This window comes from Nannobrachium achirus, assembly GCF_963921795.1.
Source record: "Nannobrachium achirus genome assembly, chromosome: 18".
NCBI classification, from domain to species: domain Eukaryota; kingdom Metazoa; phylum Chordata; class Actinopteri; order Myctophiformes; family Myctophidae; genus Nannobrachium; species Nannobrachium achirus.
The window spans coordinates 35875757-35897213 of NC_137825.1; the positions used below are offsets into that span (position 1 = coordinate 35875757).

At 41.3% G+C, this 21457-nt stretch overlaps 3 protein-coding genes across 3 annotated transcripts in view; all 3 read left to right on the plus strand.

Annotated features, from left to right (window-relative positions):
• Positions 1 to 6889: 6889 nt before the first annotated feature.
• On the plus strand, positions 6890 to 8089 carry LOC308303062 (C-X-C chemokine receptor type 6-like; the record flags this gene model as incomplete). Its single annotated transcript, XM_080747382.1, has 1 exon — positions 6890 to 8089. The coding sequence occupies one exon, from the start codon at positions 6890 to 6892 to the stop codon at positions 8087 to 8089; it is 1200 nt and encodes a 399-aa protein (XP_080603508.1).
• A 6542-nt stretch (positions 8090 to 14631) lies between these two features.
• LOC308303063 (C-X-C chemokine receptor type 4-like) lies at positions 14632 to 15711 on the plus strand (the record flags this gene model as incomplete). The annotated part of the gene is made up of 1 exon (XM_080747383.1): positions 14632 to 15711. The coding sequence occupies one exon, from the start codon at positions 14632 to 14634 to the stop codon at positions 15709 to 15711; it is 1080 nt and encodes a 359-aa protein (XP_080603509.1).
• Positions 15712 to 20743: 5032 nt separating this feature from the next.
• The window catches only part of fmnl1b (formin-like 1b), a gene marked incomplete at its 5' end in the record, with an annotated part of 42974 nt that continues 42260 nt past the window's right edge, over positions 20744 to 21457 (plus strand). The window contains one exon of the mRNA XM_080747384.1: positions 20744 to 20902. Coding sequence (XP_080603510.1) covers positions 20744 to 20902 — 159 coding nt within the window. The remainder of the gene's footprint in view (positions 20903 to 21457) is intronic.

The window sequence follows — 21457 nt, forward strand, 5'->3', positions numbered from 1 at the left end:
TTATGGAGGCACTATGACTAGGTCAAAGTCTCATTGGATCTGGTTGTGCCTGCAATTTGCAAAATCTTCTTCTTGCAGCATGGCAAAAAGGGTTAAACTGGCATGCATCTTACACAATTGGGTTCAGATACATGATAAAGAAGAAACCAATCATTGTCTTTGTTGGACCGATCGGCGTGAAAATGTGCACCCCCACCAGGCCAGAGCAGAACCTCTGCCCCAAAGTTTTCACATCAGCCTTTTATAGCGCCACCAGCAGGCAGACTTTCGCAAATCACGCAAATCGTGATGTGATCAAGACGGATCTGTCCGACTTTTCATATTCCATCCCGATTGGCTAAGATTGGCATCTAAAGTTTGCTGGAGTGGTCTGTTTTGAACCAAATTGTCTCAAATCATGAACGTCACAAAAATCGGTAAACATATAGTCATGTCATCCAGATTTTTCATATTTTATCCTGATTGGCTAAGATTGACTGGCAGAGACCTTTGCACCGAGTAGCACATTTTTCAAGAGTTTATTATTCATTGTGACACAGCTGTAAGTACCAAATGTCAGGTTGAGGGATGTTTCTGTTGTACCGGTATTTGGGTTCACTTCACAGTCACCACCCTGCACCCTGCATCACCCCCAGCTGCTCAGAGGACAACACTATAGGACTGTGGTGTGAGTGTGACGGTGAAGCAGGGCGGTTCTGAAAAAGAGCATTGGTGCATAGCAAACCTATCCTTGGCAAAGAAATGTTAAAGAAATCACTAAACCACACACACATGCAGGTGCACACACACACACTAACGCACGCACGCACGCACGCACGCACACACACACACACACACACGCACACACACACGCGCACACACACACACACACACACACACACACACACACACACACACACACACGTAGAGACTTTGCCATTGCACATTAGTGGGGGCATTAGGTGGTGAGTAAATTCAGATATTTTGCTCATAATAATAATATAATAATAATTCTCATAAACATTCTCCTGTCAAATTGTTGCCAGCTTCTCAAGAGCTCTATTCATTATATATGCTAAATCAGGGCTACTCAACTTAAGATGGCTCAGGGGCCACTCAGCAAAACACAAAAAGTCAGAGGGCTGCAAGCTAAAAAAGTCGTATTTTGGACATTTAGTCTAGACAATAATTTTGTAACACTGCATGAGTAGTCTACAAAATAAGGAACAGTCACATTTCCATCTGTAAGGACAAACCTCAAAGAAGAAATGATTAATGATGAAATTATGAAGTTTCTTATTTTGGAACAAATGAAATAGCAAAAAAGTCTTGTATAAAAGAAGACAAAAATTGTTTCTTAGTGGTTTTGGAGAGTAACTGAAAGTATCCGAAATTATTTGTGTTAGAGTGGTCCTGCAAGGCAATGAACCCCTAACCGCTCTTCTAAAAATAATAATTGACTCTACAAGGATTATTGTGATCTACAAGGTGATGTTTTTGTTGAAGACATTTTGTTTAGACTTGAGAGTGAAAAATGATTATAGAGCTCTGGCGAACCCTGGTCAACTACAGTATATAGGCTTTAGTGCTTAAAAGAATACCCAATGGAATAATTCCAGTCTCAAATATCTCAACGGTCAACAGAGACAATATAGGCCACTAAAGTTGTTGAGCTATCTTTGAAAGCCTATTATAAAAGTGCTCTTCAACGGAACCTAGAGATTCACTCTTTTGGCACGTGACATGCATGATGTCCTGCAGGGCCGGATCTACAGTAGTCATAGGAAGGGGGGGGGGGGGCAATGCAAATGCCCTGTCTTCCCCACATGATGGCATGCAAAAATCTAAAATTTCAAAAATATTAAACTATTTGAAATGTTATGCTACGACTAGGTAGATGGATCAACTGATAAGATGTGAGAGAGAGAGAGAGAGAGAGAGAGAGAGAGAGAGAGAGAGAGAGAGAGCAGGGGTGGACTGGGCATCTGGCATACCGACTACACTAGTGGGCCAATGGGCTCCCCAAATAGTCCAGTAAAAATAAAGCTGAGGTTGGAAAAAATTGTGTTATTTAGTTTTTCAACTGATTCTGACAGGAAATTAGGTCTACTAGCCAGGATAAAAAAATCTACCATAATCTGCTCACTGCAAATACCCACAGTGGCCAAATCAAGTTGGGCTCCCATCGACTTTCTATACAGGAGGAAAATACCCAGAAAAAAAATCTGCTTTAAGTAGGATGTGAGGGGTCTAACTAGGGGTTTGTCATGATGCTGAATCCATTGCAAGCATTTGTTTTGCACAAAAAACATTCATTGGCCCCAGAAAACGCCCACAAAACTGATGAAAAGTGATGACTCATCACTTTTCATCACTAAACCATCATTTCTGGGGCAATTTTTAGCCCAAGGAATGTTTTTTGGGCAAAACAAATGCTTGCAATGGATTCAGCATCATGACAAACCCCTAGTTAGACCCCTCACATCCTACTTAAAGCAGATTTCTTTCTGGGTATTTTCCTCCTGTATAGAAAGTCGATGGGAGCCCAACTTGATTTGGCCACTGTGGGTATTTGCAGTGAGCAGATTATGGTAGATTTTTTATCCTGGCTAGTAGACCTAATTTCCTGTCAGAATCAGTTGAGAAACTAAATAACACAATTTTTTCCAACCTGAGTGGATTTTTTTCCTAGAATTACTAGACTAAAAAAAGAGAAGAAAAAAGAATGGGGATTGATGCTGTAGCCTGATGCAGGTGTAAGACCTGTTGTTTGTATTGTGTGTTATACGTATAAGTGTGTCAAAATGCATTTCAGGTGCATTTCGGGTGTTTTAGGGGGTTTGTCCCCCCAATTCTTTCCGCCCTTTGCGGCGTGGGCTGGAGGTCTCCCCGTCCATTTCCCTCTGCTGCTGTAATACTAGTAGGGGTGTAACGATAGCCTATATGATATTGAACCCTTCGGTATGAGGTATTCAGTTCAGTATGAACTACGGTACCAAAAGATACACTGTTGTTGTTGCTTTTTATCAACTTTGAACAATAGCGCTCTGACCTCAACGAGGCTCAAAGGCAGCCCAAACAACATCAGGCAAGTTCGGAACATCTGTGTGTGGTCAAAAGAGAGGGAGTGTGTGATGGTGAGGGAGAGTGCGACGCACAGTGAACGCACCGGTCATGGCAACAGTGCAATGTGTACAGTACTGTGATATCCATGGGCTAAAATTAAATTCCAATATTCCAAAGTTTTTTCCAGTTTTTCTGGTGCCTTTTCTGCACGAATGGCAGGGGGGAGACGCATAACCACACAGATATGGGCTGTCTTGGCCATCTGTCTTGGCCATATATGGATGTTGTTAGTGTGGTATGTGGCCAATGTGGCCTCCCTATATGGGCATTCCCATATGAAGTCCTGTTAGATATGGGCTTAATATTGATGACATCAGGGAACTCCATATACAGTATGGGCATAAAAGGATGTTAGTGTGACATTATAGTGAAGCCAGAGAAGCCTATAAAAAAGGGCAATTTCTCCTATGATGGCAATGAAGCAGTTTCCCAGGCACTGGATAAATAATAGCACTTAATTGTCAGAAGGACTAAACATATTAAATTGTTCACATCTTTGATCATATTTCATCATATTTCATCATATTTCACACACACACACACACACACACACACACACACACACACACACACACACACACACACACACACACACACACACACACACACACACACACACACACAGGCAATCCGATCATCACTTTGTACTGTAGCTACTGGCAGTAGCATAAACGAATGGGTCCCACCCATAGACTGTGAACGACCATTTAACCTCAACCTCAGAGGAAGGTTGTGTGCCGGTTATAATCCCAGCTGCCAGCCGACACCCAACAGAATGACTTCCTAACTCTATGTGACCTTTGGACAGACCTCACTGCCAAATGCACTGGCATTGTTTTGGATTTGGCCATCATGCATTACAGGAAATGAAATAGAAACTTTAATTATTGTCTAACCAATCTTCTATCTGGGTGGCTTTCATTGGATTTCTTTTACAGAAATGATTCCAAGCATTGATGCAACTTTACAAAATGGTCTTCCCACCAAAAAAGAAGGTTCCTCCTCCATTAGTTCTCTATAACTATGAGTCAATTGTGTTAATGCTATAGTCACATAGTTACATAATCACATTGCCTGCACGTTTAACAAAAATGATCCTCAACTCTTGCATCCTCAAGACGCTTGCATCAATCCATCCAACACCATAATGTTGGACCGTTGTGAGCAACGTATTCTGAAAATCTGAATTAATCAATCACGGTGGTAATGTAAAAAAAAAACATTTTCATGCTGATGGTGTGGTTTTTCTCCCGTGACACAAACAATAAACACAGGTTCATGATAAGGTCAGAAAAACACAGAAGCACTGTGATAGGCTATACGGCTGAGGTTAAGATGTAAAAAGAATCCTCCTAGAACTATTAGGCACTATCAGAGCTACAGCCAACGGCCTTGGGACATGAACTTCACTCCAAGCAGCGCAGGTACAGTAGTGACTTGGTGGGGGGAATGAATAAAAAATAAATAATGTCATAATTATATACTTTTTATATATAATTATAAATAATTAAACCAATGATTACATTTGTCTGATACACTTCTGTTTACCCTATGGAGGCATATGCAAGCATTTTCTTGTTGTGCACAATTTACGGCTTGTTTCACTGACATATTCTGAATATTATGTCTAAAGTACACCAAATTCTTAAATGTTCAGTTTCATAGGAGAATGTCTTCCAGACATTGATATAGATAAGGTTACTTCTACACATATTTTATATGCAAGGATGTTCAGTTATAAGACTCACAATCATAGTTTAAAAATACAATACATCCTTAATGTATCGTTAAAACCCGGATAGTGCAGTCATTATGTCACCAAATTATTTGCATTATTAGAAGAAGAAAAAAAGTCAAACCCGTACAACTATTTCAAAATAAAACAGACTCATTTAATAGATTAATTAACATGTTAATTAATAATGATATTTAATGTATCACTTCATCACTTTTCCACTTTTATACATGTCATGGTCTCCTGATGCAATGTTTTCCAGCAGTGGTCACATATGCCAACCTTCATGTGATTGTAGTTCCTTAATAAATCTTATGACTAATATTGATGCCACTCATGTGAGGCCGAGAGTTTCCAATAATTATTGCTACCTTTTATTTCAATGTGGATTTCAACAGTTGTTAGTGAGAGTCAAAAAAGACGAGGCTCTTGTCAATCTCAAGACCCTCGATTTCCAAAGAAAGTCTTTCAAGCACAAATTCCTGACAGAGCTCTAATGTTTACAACCTGGCATCTGAGCTTCACTTCTGCTTTGACTAAAACTACAACAATAAAATAATATTTGTGATACAACCTGCATGGTCCGCAAATTCAGCCACTGTAAATATTTGGAGTATAAGAATGATCTTATACTGATATATAGGCCTATATTGGGGGAAATGTTAAACTCCTCTATATGCTCCATTTACAGTATATCACAAATCTGAAAGAAATGCCACGCAATGCCACAAAATGCTTTCCTGTTCTCAGTTTCTCTTCTTACCTCTCGAGAATATCAATCAGCCTGCAGTCTCCTCTGGTTGATGTATGCATAGGACGCTGTGTATAGCTTGAATAAGATTAAAACTTCAGCATTGTTAGGTGAAGACCCCAGATGAAATGAGAGAAAGTGGTGGTGTAAACCAGCTTTAAAGTCTGTTAGCACGCGACTCTGACTCATTTCTACACCATAAAACAACCCATGGTTTACCCCCCATGCCAACGGGCTGATGTCTGTCACGCAAGCTGGCACGCTATGACTAGAATATCACTGCAGATTACTCAAACTGACCCAACATAAATGGTAGGGTTCGTGACAGTGCCTCACTTTTAGGGAGCTACTGTAATAATTTCCTACATGATGTGTTACTGTACTGTCTCTTGCATGCCATTCATAATACTGCACTTATGATTAGATAGATAGATAGATAGATAGATAGACAGACAGACAGACAGACAGACAGACAGACAGACAGACAGATAGACAGATAGACAGATAGACAGATAGATAGATAGATAGATAGATAGATAGATACCTTTATTATCCCTCATCATCATCAATATTTAAGTGTATTCAGGAAATAGCTTTAATAATGTTTAATAATGTTAATTTTACATTTACAGTATATTTATGTGTCCACATGTTCACTCATTCAGAGACCCAGACTCGAGTGCCAGAATCTAAGCTCAATCTACAGAAAAAAGTGGTTCTTCAGTGGTGTTTTAGTGGCTGAGGTGCTATAATAGAACCCTTGAGTGACGGCGTAGCCATATCATTTCAGAACGGAGGGGGACAAATTGTTCAAAAGTAAGACAATGTTTATGCATGGGTCTGTACATTTTAACTGTAATGGAAGTCAAAGGCAGTTGGATCAAGCAAGCAGCCAATACGTCAAGACTGTCCACGTGAAGTCTGAGATCAACATGAAGCAACACAATCTGTATTGTTATTGAATGATTTATTGAAAGATCATCATCTCCCATTCAATTTCCACACACATAAATCAACAAAGGTGATGGGAACTTTGAAGCTGATAAATGGTCTTTGTGGAGTTCACTCTCCTGATTAGTTAGACAATGAGATTGGGTGACATTAGATTCCTGCATGCTGAGTGCTGCAATTTACAATTTAGGCATTTAGTACTGGTTGAAGAGCCATCATTCTCTATAGATTTTATATAAAACTGGTTTGTCAATAAAATTGGGTGTTTGGGTCAATTACAGTTACACAACTTAACTTAAGCTCCCTTTGTGTTAACTGATAATTATTTCTTTATTTTCCCACCAGCTATGACTGACGAATACGACGAATATGACTACTATGACAATGCAACTGATGATGACTCCAATTTGCTTTTCAACTCCACTCTGACTGATAATGAGTGGTGTGAAGCCGGCGAGTATGAGCTGGCCATCAAGGTCTTCCAGTCATGCATTTTCTTCTTGGTCTTCCCGCTGGGTGTGGCGGGGAACTCCCTGGTGATCGCCACGTTTTCTTTCCACCGCCGCCATCTCTCAGTTCGCTCAATGACCGATGTGTTCCTCTTCCACCTGGCGCTGGCCGACCTCCTCCTGCTCCTCACGCTCCCGCTCCAAGCCATCGACACTCACCTGGGCTGGATCTTCACCGATCCCCTCTGCAAGGCTACGCGCGCCTGTTACGCTATCAACACGTACAGTGGGCTGATGCTGCTAGCTTGCATAAGTGTTGACCGCTACGTGGTGGTAACGCGGGCCCAGAAGGCAGTCCGGCACCATAACCTAATGCTAACGGCTGGCAAACTCATCTGTTTGGGGTTGTGGCTGATCGCCTTCATCCTCAGCCTGCCTGAGATCCTGTTCTCAGGTGTGTCAGGTAAAGGCATTGATGCATATTGTGGACTGCAAAAGGGTGGACGGTTCAAAATGGCCACATATGGAGCCCTCATCTCCATCTTCTCCCTGTGTTTCCTAGTCATGATGTTATGCTACTCTGCGATTGGTGTAGTCCTCTGCAAGGGACGCAGACACGGGCGTGGCAAGGTGTGGCAGCACCAGCGCACCCTGAAGCTGATGATGTTGCTGGTGTTGGTATTCCTGATCTTCCAACTGCCCTACACCGTGGTGCTGGCACGCAAGATGGCAGGCCACTTCTGTGGCCCCGTGTGGGAGTACATGACCTGCACCTTAGCCTACACCCGCTGCTGTCTCAACCCCATCCTCTACGCCCTAGTCGGCGTGCGCTTCCGCAACGACATCCTGAAGTTTCTTCACAATGCCGGCTGCCTATGTGGATTCCCACTGGGGCCGCGACCAGAGAGCTGTACGTCCATGTCTCCCTCATCCCCTGCCGTGACCTCAGTCTCAGCTTTCTCACCCACATCTTCTCTCCACGGCCCTTCTGGCAACACGGGGGAACCCATCAGCAAATCTCATCCCGACTTGGATCATCCCCAAGTAGGGAATGATGCAGTCAAGCAACCCAAGTCATTTTTGTTCCAAAGAATCTAGGCCTATAACAAATGTTGAACACCTGAATAACATGCTCAGATGTTGAAATGAAGATTTTTTTTACTCAGGGTGCACTGCACGGATATTGTGTCGACCACATAACTGCAACACGTCCTTCCCCCTCTCTGCCCTCAGATACCAGGCTCTCTACAATCCTATATCTAAACAGAGCTTCACTGCTCTATGAAGAGTAATAGTATCTTGGCCTATTAGAACTCAAGGTGCTGTGCTAAAGGGGAATCATTTAATGTAATGTGCAATTGTGCATACAATAGTTAGTCTGACTTCAACACAGAATGACATTCACTGATCTTTTGCCACATCTTTTGCCACGCATGATCTCATGCTGTACACGCGCGCGCGCACGCACACACACACACACACACACACACACACACACACACACACACACACACACACACACAGTAGGTTTCACTGGTTGGGTATATCAGGCTACTATCACTTGACTTGGGGAACAGTAGGAGGTATATTATTAAAGGAGGTAAAAACTGGGAAATTGTTTCTGATTGTTGATATTGTCATATCAGTGTAGGCTTAGCTACATTTTTGTTGCAATTGTTACCTGTAAAGTTGTTGAATAAATCCCACAGCGGCAGTGATATTTCAACTCTGTAGACAGCGGTGATCTCTTTATTCCATTGAGTCCACCACCTACCACCTCTATTCATGTTATATGAGATACTTTAATGGTTTCCAGTGGAAATAAGCTTAGTCTTTTCTATGATCTCCTTTTAGTAGACCTTGTACCAGTGAACTGTACCGTCATGAAACTGTACCTTTTCCTATGCAAACTTCTAATAAAGTCTTCAATCAATCAATTAATACCAAACATGTGTCTAAGTGCCCCCTTGTGGATACAATAGAACACCATTCAATTATTGAAGCATTTTCTTTGAAGAATTTATTAGAAAATTGCAATAGAAACAAGTACAGTTTCATGACAGTACAAATCACTGGTACAAGGTCAACTAAAAGGAGATCCTAGAAAGCCGAAGCTTATTTCCACAGGAACCACACTTAATAAGGTATAATAAGGTATAATAAGGTGGACATGCAAGCTAGAAACATGAAGTTATCTTAACTCAATATGCTCATATTTTATTTGTTTAAAGTCTTATGTGTTTTTATTATGTATATTATTTTCCATGTATATTGTTTTTGAATTAAATTTGCTTCATAAAAAATATATTTGAGCAGCCTAACATGTGTGAATAAAGCAAGACTCATATCACTTTGTGGTCAGTACTCAGCCACAGAGATATGTGGTGTTGAAAGCAATACAATTTTAACATAATATAATGTACATAGAGCAGGGACTTGAAAATAGGAACTGGATCATGTTTTGCAACATCAATGTGACAGCAAAATATGATGTACAGTATATGTACTGTACAAAAAAGAAAAATGAAGTTGAAGTTTGTGCTTGTTAAAGTTTGTGTCCTTGGGTGTCACAGCCATCCAGTGTAAATGGCACATATCTACTGAACGATAACATTACATATTTAACACATTCCACCACAATATTCTATTCCACAATGCACTCATGTGATAGTACAATATTGTGCATTCATAATTGTATTTATTAGAATAACAATATTTATGAAATGTTACATTCACTTTAATGAATGCCACAATTATGTGTGAGAATGTGGTTCATTTTATATCAGATATCACACCATGGATTACATAATTATCATTGACAGACACACACACAAACCTTTAAAATAAGAAGCATGTGATATCAACAACTGTACTTCACTACCCCTTGTGCATTAATACAGTGACATAAACTAGAACCAATTGTCTAATATCAAAAATCCCCTGGGATTTATGGGATTATTATTAGATATTTGCTTGAATGATGATACATACTGACTGTACACATGCCATTCTAGGCTGGCACCTTAAAAACAGAACTTCCATCCCCTTTCAATTCTTCTCTCTTCTATTCACACGTAATTGTATCACATTGAGTCACAGACCATATGACAATCATGCGCCCACTGATTAGTAATTTCTCCTTTTCACTTTTGAAGTAACAATAACATATCACTGTCCTCACTAACACGTTTGTTTATGGGGTGCCTGCTGGCCTGGTGGTCAAGGCGCATACCACATACTAGGCTATGATGCCTGCTGGCGTCGCCGGTTCGATTCCCAATCCGGATGGATGACCTTTGCCACATGTCATTCCCCATCTCTCTCCCCATTTCCTGTCAGTCTACTATCCTATCAAATAAAAGGCATAAAAAGCCCAAAAACAAATCTTAAAAAAAGTAAAACATGTTTGTTTATGAGTGTTGCACAGTGTAGCGTACAATTACACTGATGAAATGCATTCTAATCCTTAATATAGATAGACCCATTTAAAATGTGTTGGCTTGAAGGACACCCTCTAGAATCTAGAGTCTATATCATATACATTACCCACATAAAGATGTATACATATTTTTAAAACGGCTTACAAAGAAAATGCACCTGGAGGGGAAAGCCTTGTCTACACCGAGGTGTCTGCATCTCTTGACCTCATGGTCTTGATTCTGATATAGACATTTGCCTTTTCAGTCCAAAAGTAATCTTTGTTGATAGATACATAGATACATAGATACATATAGACAGACAGACAGACAGACAGACAGACAGACAGACAGACAGACAGACAGACAGACAGACAGACAGACAGTCATCCAACATTAATATGACCCCAGGCCTGTCAACCTGATCTGCTCTCTTTTGCACTCTCCTATCAGTCTAACCAGTGTGGCCGCTGCGACACAAGTCACAATTGCAAATGAATTCCGTCCATGTCCCTTGTATGCCCATATATGGAGATCCCTGATGTCATCAATATTAAGCCCATAGCTTGGAATGCCCATATATGGACATATTGTGTGAGTCTCATGTGGTCTATAACATAAGACATGATCGGGGGGGGGGGGGGGGGGGGGGGGGGGCTGGCCCTCTGGCATACAGGGCATTGCCCGGTGGGCTGGTAGGCTAGGGGGCTGGGGGGCTGGTGGCCAAAAAAAAAAGACAGTAAATACAGTAGCCTATAGCATACTGCATATTGAGCAATCAAATACAACTTGTTTGTCCAATTCTCAGATCAATATGCTTCTTTTCCATTCATTAGCTAACTAGCCAAAGTTCTGACACATTTTGGCACTAATCATGTTCATACCGCTTGTTGGTGGTGAGAACTGTACACTAACTTATACAATTTATGGATTGTGTAGTTGTGTAGTTATCAGCAGCGTGCTGGTTATCAGCGCGCTGGTTGTGGGGGCTGGTCTGGCCAAGATGCCAGGGCTGAATTTTAGTCCCAGTCATCCATTTTTGGGGAAATATTGTGTCCACATTTTGTCCAACCTCAACAACCAACTGCAACTCGAATCACACTTGCAAATGAATTCCGTCCTGTGCGAATTCCGTCCTGTGCTTTACGCCCTTAGGGCATCTTGGTAAATGTTCTTTACGTGTTCTCTCCTCTTTTGCTGTGACTTTTAACAAGTGGTCATCATCACAAACGAGGGCTTGTCTAATTGTGAACCTGGTTTAAAAGTCTTGTTTGACCAAATTTGGCAAATACCCAGATATACCTGTACAGAAGCCTGGTAGGTTGCATTAGGCTATTCTTTGATATTGTTGTTGTTGTTACAATGTTGAGGAACCAAAACCAAAACTGGTCAGATCAAGTGACTAGGGAAATCCCATAGATGTAAGCAATGCTTTCTCATAAGCTGTTTGTCAGCTGTTTGTTATTTTTGTATATTGTCCACATGGTTAGCAGCAATGCTTATTGTATGTTCTCAGAATTCTTTATTTTTTAAGATTTCTTTGGGGGATTTTGTGCATATGACAGTATGCTGACAGGAAATGGGGAGAGAGAGAGATGGGGAGTGACACGCAGTAAAAGCCATCAGGATTGGGATTCGAGTTCGACCCACGACGGCCTAGGTGCCTGGAGTGGGCCAGTATGCTCTATTTTGTTATAGGAAAAAAAATCATTTCTATCTTTGTCTGTCTGTCTACCTGTCTGTCTGTCTGTCTGTCTGTCTGTCTCTCTGCCTGTCTTTCTGGCCACAGTCTTATTTACACACCTGTCTCCAACTGCCTCATCAGCCCAACAGTTACTCACCTGAGGCAATTAACACCAACTTCCCCAAGCCACTGCCTGAAAAACTGGAATCATTCTATTCATTCACTGCCAGTTTGTAACCACTTTAGTTGGGCTCTTATTGTTAATGACTCTGTGTTTTATTCCTAGACTAGTGTTTCTTGGCTTTAAAACTTTGTCACCTTGGGTTTTGACCTCCTGCTTGTTTTTGGACTTTGATTATTCTGCCTCCCCCTTTGGATGTGTTTTCCTGTATTGGACTGCTCGACCTCTGCCTCAGCCTGCCTCATGTCCATGTAAGCCCTATATTTGGTCTGGTCGCTATTGAAGTCTTGGAACTTAACTGCCTATGTTGCCTGCATTTGGGTTCAACACTGCTAAATAAGCACTGCAATGTCAATGGACCTTAGCTATATTCCCCATTCCCCATATGACCAAGATGGTTATAGATGATAATGATCTTTATTTATATAGCACGTTTCATACATAAAATGCAACTCAAAGTGCTTTACACAAAAAAGGAAGATCTTAATTTTTTAAATAAAAATACAAAACAGGATAAAAAACGAGTACATAAAGAAACAATCAAATGTGCAGAAAGCTATATAAAATTAAATAAATAAAACAGAAAAAAGTAACCCAGCTGAATATCAGTCAGATTAATTGATCATTGTGATATAAATAAAGACGTTTTAAGATTACGTTTAAAAAATATCTTCTGGTTCAGCTATTTTTGCGAGTTCCAGAGTGTGGGGGCATAAAAACTAAAAGCTGCCTCTCCATATCTCTTACCATTGACATTTGGAACTTCTAGATCTATTCTAAAAGTGACAGGTAGCCAATGCAGGCCCATTATGTGTGCTCTGCGCTTAGTCCTGGTGAGGACACGTGCTGCAGCATTCTGTAATATTTGTAATTTTGCAATTGTTTTCTTTGGTAGCCCAGCTAGAAGAGCGTTACAGCATTACAGTAGTCTACAGAAGTGGTTTCCAAACTTTTCAGGTTGAGGCCCAAAGATGTTTGCCCGGGACCCAAACCAATTTATTCTATATATATCATTTTAAATGTATGAAAAGAAAATTGGAATTTTACTTGAGTCGCCACTGTCTGGGAAACAGTGGTCTACAGACTACAGTTATTCTAACCAGGTGAATTTGTATGAGTCTTTGGCATCCTGTTAGCTTGAAAAAGAGTAGGTGCAACATGAAATACGTGCTTGTTTGTGTTCAGCTGTGTGTGCATGTACAACAGAAGAGATTGAAAATCTTTTCAGTATCACTTCTGATTGGAAAAGAATCGAAAGCACTTTAAAATAACTACCCCTAATAAACAGTTAATAGCTCATTCACAAACCGTTAGTTAATGAGCTATTAATTAAATGTTTGTTCTTCATTGATTAATGATTTAAAACTATAAAAAGTTAATAGAACATGAACAAGCAATTAATCAAGCAATTACTATCTAATTATTTGTTACGAAGTTTATTAACACCTCTCAGTACAAGTAAACCCTCTCTGCTGCCAACTCCTCCTACATTAACATCATCAGTTCAGTTCTAGAAAAGGCAACACCAGAGCCCTCTTGTCTAGGAAACCACCTACATGTACTACAGCCATAGCACCCTCTCTTCACCTACATGGCCTCAACTGCCCTTCCATCAGGAGACTCTTTTGGCTTTCCATCACAAAGTATTTAAAGGTTAGTAGATATATTTGATAAGACCATTTCAACAGCTCATAGATTTTTTTAATCTAATTATTTGTAAAATGGCAGTTAATATTTGATAATACTAATGTTTATGATGAGTCATGGGATGTTATTCTTCCTTGCATAAATATTGGTCATAAGAACCTCATGATTTATGACGAAGCGGTAGTGGTTACGGTCAGTTGACTGTAACCACTAACCACTGCCTGACAACATTGCATCAGGAGTCAGGAGACCACAGCATATGTAGAAATGAGAGAATAAAGTCAAGATATATTGACAGACTGTACACATGTTCACTCATTCAGAGACGCAGAGCAACCTGTGTCTATAGTGGCAGAATCTACATCTAGTTTTACTTTTATTATTTTGGTTTGGTTCTTGGCTCTACTTGCACCTCTCCTGTGTTTCGTTGTTTCTGCTATGACACCTGAAGTGGGTAAGGATCTAAGAGGACGGTTGTCCAATGAGAGTGTGTGACGTCACATCAGATCCCCAGATTCTGAGCTTGTAGAAATTGGGGTTGAGTAGCCTAGTCATGATCTAGATTCATTATTTTTAAGAGATTCTCTATTGAACTGTTTTATCAACAACACTGAAGTGAATTGAAATGTATTATGTTGAGATGGGGTAAAGTTTGCTGTAACTTCAACCCCCTTGATGATAATAATATTATTCCTTTATTTTTCCACCAGCTATGAATGCCACCCCCAAAAACGATGAATATGACTACTATGACAGTGCAACTGATGATTATGACAACTTCTCTTTGCTCTTCAACTCCACTCTGAATGAGTGGTGTGAAGCTGGCGAGCATGAGCTGGCCATCAAGGTCGTCCAGACGTGCATCTTGTTCCTGGTCTTCCCGCTGGGCATAATGGGAAACTTCCTGGTGATCGCCACCTTTGCTCTCTACCGCCGCCGTCCCCCAGTTCGCTCAATGATTGATGTGTTCCGCTTCCACCTGGCGCTGGCGGACCTCCTCTTGCTCCTCACGCTCCCGCTCCAAGCCATCGACACTTATCTGGGCTGGATCTTCACCGATCCATTCTGCAAGGCTACGCGTGCCTGTTACGCCATCAACACCTACAGTGGGCTGATGCTCCTAGCTTTCATTAGCATTGACCGCTACTTGGTGGTAACGCGGGACCAGATGCTAACGGCTGGCAGACTCATCTGTTTGGGGGTGTGGCTAATGGCCCTGATCCTCAGTCTGCCTGAGATCCTGTTCTCAGGTGTGTCAGGTTCAGGGACTGATGCATATTGTGGATTCAAAATGTGGGACATAATGTATGAAAATGGTGGGTCAGAATGGCCACGACGGATCAAAATTGTCACCTATGTAATCCTCATCATTGCCTTCGGTGTGTCCTTCTTAGTTATGATCGCTTGCTACTCCTTGATTGGTCTAGACATCCGCCAGAAATGCAGAAGTAGCAGTGACCAGAAGCTCTGTCATAGCGTACAGCTGATGATGTTGCTGGTGTTGGTATTCCTGGTCTTCCAACTTCCCTACACTGTGGTGCTAGCACGCAAGATGGCAGGCCCATTCTGTGGCCCTGTGTGGGAGTATATTACCTGCACCTTAGCCTACACCCGCTGCTGTCTCAACCCCATCCTTTATGCCATGGTTGGCATAGAATTCCGCAAAGATGTCCGTAAGATTGTCCGTAAGATTTTCCCCAATGCCAGCTGCCCGTGTGGACTCCCTCTGGTGCAGCGAGGAGAAAGTTTTAGCCTGCATAGTATGGCATCCAGAAGTGGCTCAGGAGGGTGAGCAGCCATTTGGGAACCAGAGGGTTCCTGGTTCAAACCCCGGCTCCTCTTTGCTTATTGTTGAACTGTCGTGACTCGTTGACCAAGACAAGAGACAACCCCAAATGCTCCCTGGGTGCTGTTCAGTAGCCTAGTTGCCCACTGCTCCTGATAAGTAGAAAGGGTTAAATGCAGAGGATAAATTGCACTTATGTGAAAATGTACTCAACAGCTCACCATAAGGATTATGATACAATGGCTCTGGAAATCATGTGTGTTGAAGATGTAAAATGTATGTACAGTAGGCTATATCAAATATTTTAATTACTTTAATTACTTTCTCATATTCAATGTTTTTATAGTTGTATTTACTTTTTCATTCATGTTTTATTTCTGTTTTTATCATGTATAGTCTTCCTCTAGTATAAATACGGTTAAAAACTTCAAAACTATATGATAGCCTACACCAAAGAAATTATGGAAAATGATCTGACTTTGACTGAAACAATAGGCCACTCACATCACTTTGTGGACAGTAGGGTACACACACACAAAGATTGAATGTGGTGTTGATAGCATTACATGTGATGTAATTTAGCTACATACGATACATACCATAGAATAGAGCAGGACTACTCAATTTAAGATGGCTCAGGGGCCACTCAGCAAAATACAAAAAGTCAGAGGGCCGCAAGACAAAAATGACGGTTGTATTTTGGACATAGTCTAGAGTCTAGACTCTAGACAATGATTTTGTAACACACTGCATGAGTAGTCGCACTAGAAAACAGCCACATTTCCATCTGTAAGGACAAACCTCAAAGAACAAAAAGAAGAAATTATTAATGATGAAATGATTAAGTTTCTTATTTTGGAACAAATAAAATAGCAAAAATGTCTTGTATAAAACAAGACAAAAATTGTTTCTTAGTGGTTTTGGAGAGTAACTGAAAAAGTATCCACACTGAAAGTAGGACAAAATATATTTTTTATTGGTGTGACCATGTCGGGCCACAGGTTGATAGCTTTGGACTAGAGTGACTTATACTGTAGAAGTAGGCAGAGTATGGATTAAGTATGACTGTGTAAATATTCACATAAGAACAATGCAGTGTTCGTGTATTGGTTTGTGCCAATAAAGAAAGTGGAAATATGACTAATTTGTGTGTGTGTGTGTGTGTGTGTGTGTGTGTGTGTGTGTGTGTGTGTGTGTGTGTGTGTGTGTGTGTGTGTGTGTGTGTGTGTGTGTGTGTGTGTGTGTGTGTGTGTGTGTGTGTGTGTGTGTGTGTGTGTGTGTGTGTGTGTGTGTGTGTGTTTACTGCTTGGTGCTATAACGCCAGATGGCCGCTAGATGGCACACTAATGCAGAATACTGTCTGTAGGCCTAATAACATTCGCATGCATTCATTATTTTGGCCTATGTGACGGTTTGTATGCCGCTATTAAAACCAATGAACAACAAGTCAGATCAGTCAATGATACACAATAATTAGTCATCCTGGCTTTCGACATTAATGTATTTTTACTCAACTTAGCATGATTCCTGTGCTGGACTTAAATGTGATGTGATATTCAGAAGCCAGGATTGAGGATTCCCCCATGTGCTTGAACGGGAGAAAGGAAGGACACATGAACATTAGCCCTGAAACATGACGGTCGTAGTAGCCTATCTCACGTCACGACCGTCATGTTTCGGGCTACAACATGTTACATATGAGTTATGACCCAATAAAATACCAGTTCTGTAACCTAGACCCATTATGCAAGGCAACAACCCAAAGAAACCAATGGAATGATGAGTAGGCCTAGTTTAAAATGGGGTAAGTTATGTCTACCTCTACCTCTACTAATATTGTAGCCTACATTTAGGCCCAGCTTAACTCCACTATTATTTGAAAACGTTATAGTTGCTTTGTAGATGCTGATGCTGTTGTCAATGCCAAATTCATTGTAACTTCTTGTCATGACTTTCTGACAACATGTTGGTCTTAAACCAATCAATCAATTAACTTAAATTGTTGTGAGTGCTTGCATCCATTTATAGGCCTAGGACGCCATTTGTATGTCGCCACAGATGACTCAAACACAAATATAGGCTGTCTTTTAAACAAACTCGCTGCTTGGCCAAATTACCTCACTAATGATGTGTGATACATTACTAGGCAGTGTGCATTTATTATGTCATGTCTTTGTGCTGCTGACCAGGTGTGTCCAGACCTTGGGTATCAACATAACACTCATTATTTATTGACCAGCTGCATTCAGGTAGTAGCTGCTATCCTTCCAGTAACAGCACCCCGTTCATTCTGTTGCTATAGTGGTTAGCTATTGAGCCTTTTCCCTACTCTGTGGTGTAATAAGTATATGACTTATGACTTACAATTTTGAGGTGTGTGTACTTTACTTGAGTTTATTTCCAATACTTTTACTTCTACTCCACTAGATTTCGGATCCAAATATTGTACTTTTATGCCTATAGACTACTCCAATATATGTATTTGAAAACTTTAGTGACTAGTTACTTTGCAGATATAAATTGTCATATTAAAAGCATTATAAGCATACATTTACCACTTTAGGCCTATTTTATATGTAGGCTATTGTGAGCTTGTTGTAGGCCCTATACTTTTACTTTTTGGCTTCACTGTGATGTCACACCAACAGAATCCCTTTTATGCCCATATATGGAGTTCCCTGATGTCATCAATAGCCCATATCTAACAGGACTTTATATGGGAATGCCCATATATGGAGGCCACATCGTCCACATACCACACGAATGGCTGGTTCTACAGACAGGGATCTCCACGTATGGGCATAAAAGGGTATGATGTCAGATGTCATAGACGTCATAGGACTTTCACATAACGAATAACTGAGTGTGTTTGGGCATGTTTGGGCTCTTACAGCTAATCTCCATATATAGTACATGGATCTCCATATATGGGTACCAGGGGTCTCCATATATGGGTAACTGATCCGATATACATCACGGGCCAGATGGTCAAGAATTGGCACGAGGTTGCTTGCATGTCGCCCTGAGGCAGGCGTCTTACTAGTACTTTTACTTAAGTAAAAGATTTTAGTACTTTTCCCACCACTGGCTCTACTACTACAAACAGTGGTAGCCTAGAGCAAAAAGTAGCAATAGTCTACCACTATGTAGAACTATGTAGAAATACTGTTACAAGTAAACATGCTCTATTATAAATTTTGTACTTGAGTATAGTACAAAATAGTACAAAATTAAGCATTGGCATCAAATTATACAATACCAAAGTAAAACTAGGCCTACCCAAATTCTTTGTTGAAATACCTACAAAAACATACATAAAGTATATAGTACTTGAGTAAATGTACTTGCGTTTCTTTCCACCACTCACACCAAACAAGGCTGTCAGTCATCCGTGTGTAGCTACCACACAACCTATGACTCTGATTAAGGGTATGATCCTGTTGTTCAGCCTCCCTGCATAAGCTCACCTCATTATGAGGTGACAGTTTGAGGGTATGTGGGCTGTTGTTGTGGGGTTGTTATGGGGATTTTCAAGGACGCAATGAGCTTATTTGGAAATAAAGGGACTTTGGCACAGCGTGATCTGGCTGGGCAAGTCGCAGAACTGTGGCTGTTATTTGAATTATAGATTTATTTGAAACCCCAGCCTGAAGCTTTTCATTTACTTTATTTAGACGTGCCTACTGAAAATGAACAGAATGGGTTTAATGACATTAAGCCTCAAAAAGTGTATTTGTGAAATGCCGGTATACATGGTTTTAATTACCGTGTAATAGAAGAATATCGTCAGTTATCAGTGGTAGGAATTAACATTTTGCATACAGTTAAATCGTAGTCGGCTAAGAGTTTTATGAGACTTATGTAGAGTCATCATGACTCTGATGAAGATGCACTTGGTATCGAAACATTAGTGAACCTGTATACTGTATACTGAACCTTGTAAATAAAAAGGTATTTAATGGTCCTCCAGTGCTTTTCTGCAATATGTCTATTTGGACAAACGATTATTGTAGTTTAACTGGGAAAGGATGCTTCCTCATTAGGTGCCATCTCTTCTTTCTCTCCTTATCTGTACAGTAACTACCTGGACCGAAGGGGAATCCCTATTGGCCCAGGGATATTGCACTGCAAAACCACTGCACTCTTCACTAGTAGCAGTTGAACAGGTTGTGTATGCATGTACATGGAGGCATTAGGACCCAGAGAGCACCCATCTCCCCCGTTCAGATCTGTCCAATACTAGCTGCTGGTTAGAACTAATGCTGTCGCTGCCACTTCTCTGCCCCTGTCTCTGTTTTGGATACACAGAGAGAGGCTGATCACTGGATCTGCCCACAATACTCTTATGTTGTGTTTCTCTTGCTCTGGCAATGGCAGCCAAAGGACCAGTGACTCCCAGCATCCCACGTACGTTTCAGCAGGGGGAGGACTTCCATAGAATACCTGCAAGGCGGCACAAGACTCTTCACCAATGGCCACTGCAGCTGAGGGACTAGGCGACACTGTCTCAGAGTTTTGTGTGCTGGGGAACTTGGAAGCATTACCTGTTGTCAATGTTTTTGTTTTGTATTTCTTCTGTTTTCTCCCTGTCTCTGAGTTCTTTTTTACAGCCTCTTTCCCTTTCTCTGTGTTCAGCTGTCATTCTGTCTGTCACTCAGCCTTTTATGACTTCCCTAAACCTCCCAGTCTCTCGAGGGTTTATACGGCATCAAGACCTTTTTTGTGTCTGTGACTGCGGGGTGAATTCCATACCAGTGCGTTGTCCTTTTGAGAAGATGAAGAAATAGAGAATATTTTACGTTGCACAACCTTAGCCTGAAGGTCCATGGTCTGTGGTCATGGAAATAGCCAAATATCACAGGTCAGCACCACATAGACCCTTGCCTTTCAGTTCACATAAGTAGACATACTTTGTTGGATTACAGAGGCACCGCAAGGTTTCTAGAAGTGTCTTAAACTAAGCGTGGATTTACAGTACAGCTTCTTGGTGCTGTGTGGAAGTGCTTGTGGAACACTAGGGTCCATCAGGGAGACGGTCATGGGGAACGCTGCAGGAGGCCCTGAGGTGCCTCCCGGGAAGGAGGGGAAGACAGCCTCTGCCCAGCTAGGCTCCACGGGACCCCAGAAACAGTCTGCGGGGCCCAAGCTCCCCATGCCCCCAGAAGAGGAGCTGGAGGAACGTTTCAGTGCCGTGCTGGTGAGTTGAGTTTTTGCAAACACACCCACACTCACTGGCAAGCACGCACACACGCACACACGCACGCACGCAGGCACGCACGCACGCACGCACGCACGCACGCACGCACGCACGCACGCACGCACACACGCACGCACACACACACACACACACACACACACACACACACACACACACACACACACACACACAAACACATAAAACATAAGCACCTGCACAGAATGATTCATGCATGTGCATATTGTACATGAATATGCAACAGTATATGTCACGTGTATGCACATTTACAAAACCCTTCCCACAACCCAAATCAGCTCACATCACAGCGTGGAGCAAGTCAGGCCATACTTTTGCTCGATTTACACTTTGTTTTACTAGTTGCATGCAGTGTGCGGCACCTGCAGGCAACTCCATCAAAGGAGAGATACTAAACCACACCGAGTCTGGACAAACAATCTATGACAAACTACTGACACAGACAAAGAATGCAGTATATGTTAGATAATGTGTTGGTCCTGACTGTGGAAAGATACATAAATCATCCATTATGCTAAA